Below are 3,363 nucleotides of genomic sequence, written 5' to 3' on the forward strand. Positions count from 1 at the left end.
AACCACCACAGCCCGTACAACCACTACGGCCCCTACAACCTCCACAGCTCATACAACCACCACAGCCCGTACAACCACTACGGCCCCTACAACCTCCACAGCTCATACAACCACCACAGCCCGTACAACCACTACGGCCCCTACAACCTCCACAGCTCATACAACCACCACAGCCCGTACAACCACTACGGCCCCTACAACCTCCACAGCTCATACAACCACCACAGCCCGTACAACCACTACGGCCCCTACAACCTCCACAGCTCATACAACCACCACAGCCCGTACAACCACTACGGCCCCTACAACCTCCACAGCTCATACAACCACCACAGCCCGTACAACCACTACGGCCCCTACAACCTCCACAGCTCATACAACCACCACAGCCCGTACAACCACTACGGCCCCTACAACCTCCACAGCTCATACAACCACCACAGCCCGTACAACCACTACGGCCCCTACAACCTCCACAGCTCATACAACCACCACAGCCCGTACAACCACTACGGCCCCTACAACCTCCACAGCTCATACAACCACCACAGCCCGTACAACCACTACGGCCCCTACAACCTCCACAGCTCATACAACCACCACAGCCCGTACAACCACTACGGCCCCTACAACCTCCACAGCTCATACAACCACCACAGCCCGTACAACCACTACGGCCCCTACAACCTCCACAGCTCATACAACCACCACAGCCCGTACAACCACTACGGCCCCTACAACCTCCACAGCTCATACAACCACCACAGCCCGTACAACCACTACGGCCCCTACAACCTCCACAGCTCATACAACCACCACAGCCCGTACAACCACTACGGCCCCTACAACCTCCACAGCTCATACAACCACCACAGCCCGTACAACCACTACGGCCCCTACAACCTCCACAGCTCATACAACCACCACAGCCCGTACAACCACTACGGCCCCTACAACCTCCACAGCTCATACAACCACCACAGCCCGTACAACCACTACGGCCCCTACAACCTCCACAGCTCATACAACCACCACAGCCCGTACAACCACTACGGCCCCTACAACCTCCACAGCTCATACAACCACCACAGCCCGTACAACCACTACGGCCCCTACAACCTCCACAGCTCATACAACCACCACAGCCCGTACAACCACTACGGCCCCTACAACCTCCACAGCTCATACAACCACCACAGCCCGTACAACCACTACGGCCCCTACAACCTCCACAGCTCATACAACCACCACAGCCCGTACAACCACTACGGCCCCTACAACCTCCACAGCTCATACAACCACCACAGCCCGTACAACCACTACGGCCCCTACAACCTCCACAGCTCATACAACCACCACAGCCCGTACAACCACTACGGCCCCTACAACCTCCACAGCTCATACAACCACCACAGCCCGTACAACCACTACGGCCCCTACAACCTCCACAGCTCATACAACCACCACAGCCCGTACAACCACTACGGCCCCTACAACCTCCACAGCTCATACAACCACCACAGCCCGTACAACCACTACGGCCCCTACAACCTCCACAGCTCATACAACCACCACAGCCCGTACAACCACTACGGCCCCTACAACCTCCACAGCTCATACAACCACCACAGCCCGTACAACCACTACGGCCCCTACAACCTCCACAGCTCATACAACCACCACAGCCCGTACAACCACTACGGCCCCTACAACCTCCACAGCTCATACAACCACCACAGCCCGTACAACCACTACGGCCCCTACAACCTCCACAGCTCATACAACCACCACAGCCCGTACAACCACTACGGCCCCTACAACCTCCACAGCTCATACAACCACCACAGCCCGTACAACCACTACGGCCCCTACAACCTCCACAGCTCATACAACCACCACAGCCCGTACAACCACTACGGCCCCTACAACCTCCACAGCTCATACAACCACCACAGCCCGTACAACCACTACGGCCCCTACAACCTCCACAGCTCATACAACCACCACAGCCCGTACAACCACTACGGCCCCTACAACCTCCACAGCTCATACAACCACCACAGCCCGTACAACCACTACGGCCCCTACAACCTCCACAGCTCATACAACCACCACAGCCCGTACAACCACTACGGCCCCTACAACCTCCACAGCTCATACAACCACCACAGCCCGTACAACCACTACGGCCCCTACAACCTCCACAGCTCATACAACCACCACAGCCCGTACAACCACTACGGCCCCTACAACCTCCACAGCTCATACAACCACCACAGCCCGTACAACCACTACGGCCCCTACAACCTCCACAGCTCATACAACCACCACAGCCCGTACAACCACTACGGCCCCTACAACCTCCACAGCTCATACAACCACCACAGCCCGTACAACCACTACGGCCCCTACAACCTCCACAGCTCATACAACCACCACAGCCCGTACAACCACTACGGCCCCTACAACCTCCACAGCTCATACAACCACCACAGCCCGTACAACCACTACGGCCCCTACAACCTCCACAGCTCATACAACCACCACAGCCCGTACAACCACTACGGCCCCTACAACCTCCACAGCTCATACAACCACCACAGCCCGTACAACCACTACGGCCCCTACAACCTCCACAGCTCATACAACCACCACAGCCCGTACAACCACTACGGCCCCTACAACCTCCACAGCTCATACAACCACCACAGCCCGTACAACCACTACGGCCCCTACAACCTCCACAGCTCATACAACCACCACAGCCCGTACAACCACTACGGCCCCTACAACCTCCACAGCTCATACAACCACCACAGCCCGTACAACCACTACGGCCCCTACAACCTCCACAGCTCATACAACCACCACAGCCCGTACAACCACTACGGCCCCTACAACCTCCACAGCTCATACAACCACCACAGCCCGTACAACCACTACGGCCCCTACAACCTCCACAGCTCATACAACCACCACAGCCCGTACAACCACTACGGCCCCTACAACCTCCACAGCTCATACAACCACCACAGCCCGTACAACCACTACGGCCCCTACAACCTCCACAGCTCATACAACCACCACAGCCCGTACAACCACTACGGCCCCTACAACCTCCACAGCTCATACAACCACCACAGCCCGTACAACCACTACGGCCCCTACAACCTCCACAGCTCATACAACCACCACAGCCCGTACAACCACTACGGCCCCTACAACCTCCACAGCTCATACAACCACCACAGCCCCTAAAACCACCCTAGCCCCAGCAACCATCACAGCCCCTACAACCACTACAGCCCCTACAACCACCACAGCCCATACAACCACCACAGCCCCTACAACCACTACAGCCCC

The 3,363-nt window shown here is 57.4% G+C and overlaps 1 protein-coding gene across 1 annotated transcript in view; it reads left to right on the top strand.

Moving 5' to 3' along the window:
- Positions 1 to 496: 496 nt before the first annotated feature.
- The window catches only part of LOC102249004 (mucin-22-like), a gene marked incomplete at its 5' end in the record, with an annotated part of 9,496 nt that continues 6,629 nt past the window's right edge, over positions 497 to 3,363 (top strand). The window contains 2 exons of the mRNA XM_014537274.1: positions 497 to 559; positions 1,793 to 1,843. Coding sequence (XP_014392760.1) covers positions 497 to 559; positions 1,793 to 1,843 — 114 coding nt within the window. The remainder of the gene's footprint in view (positions 560 to 1,792; positions 1,844 to 3,363) is intronic.

This window comes from Myotis brandtii, unplaced genomic scaffold, assembly GCF_000412655.1.
Source record: "Myotis brandtii unplaced genomic scaffold, ASM41265v1 scaffold1750, whole genome shotgun sequence".
NCBI lineage: Eukaryota > Metazoa > Chordata > Mammalia > Chiroptera > Vespertilionidae > Myotis > Myotis brandtii.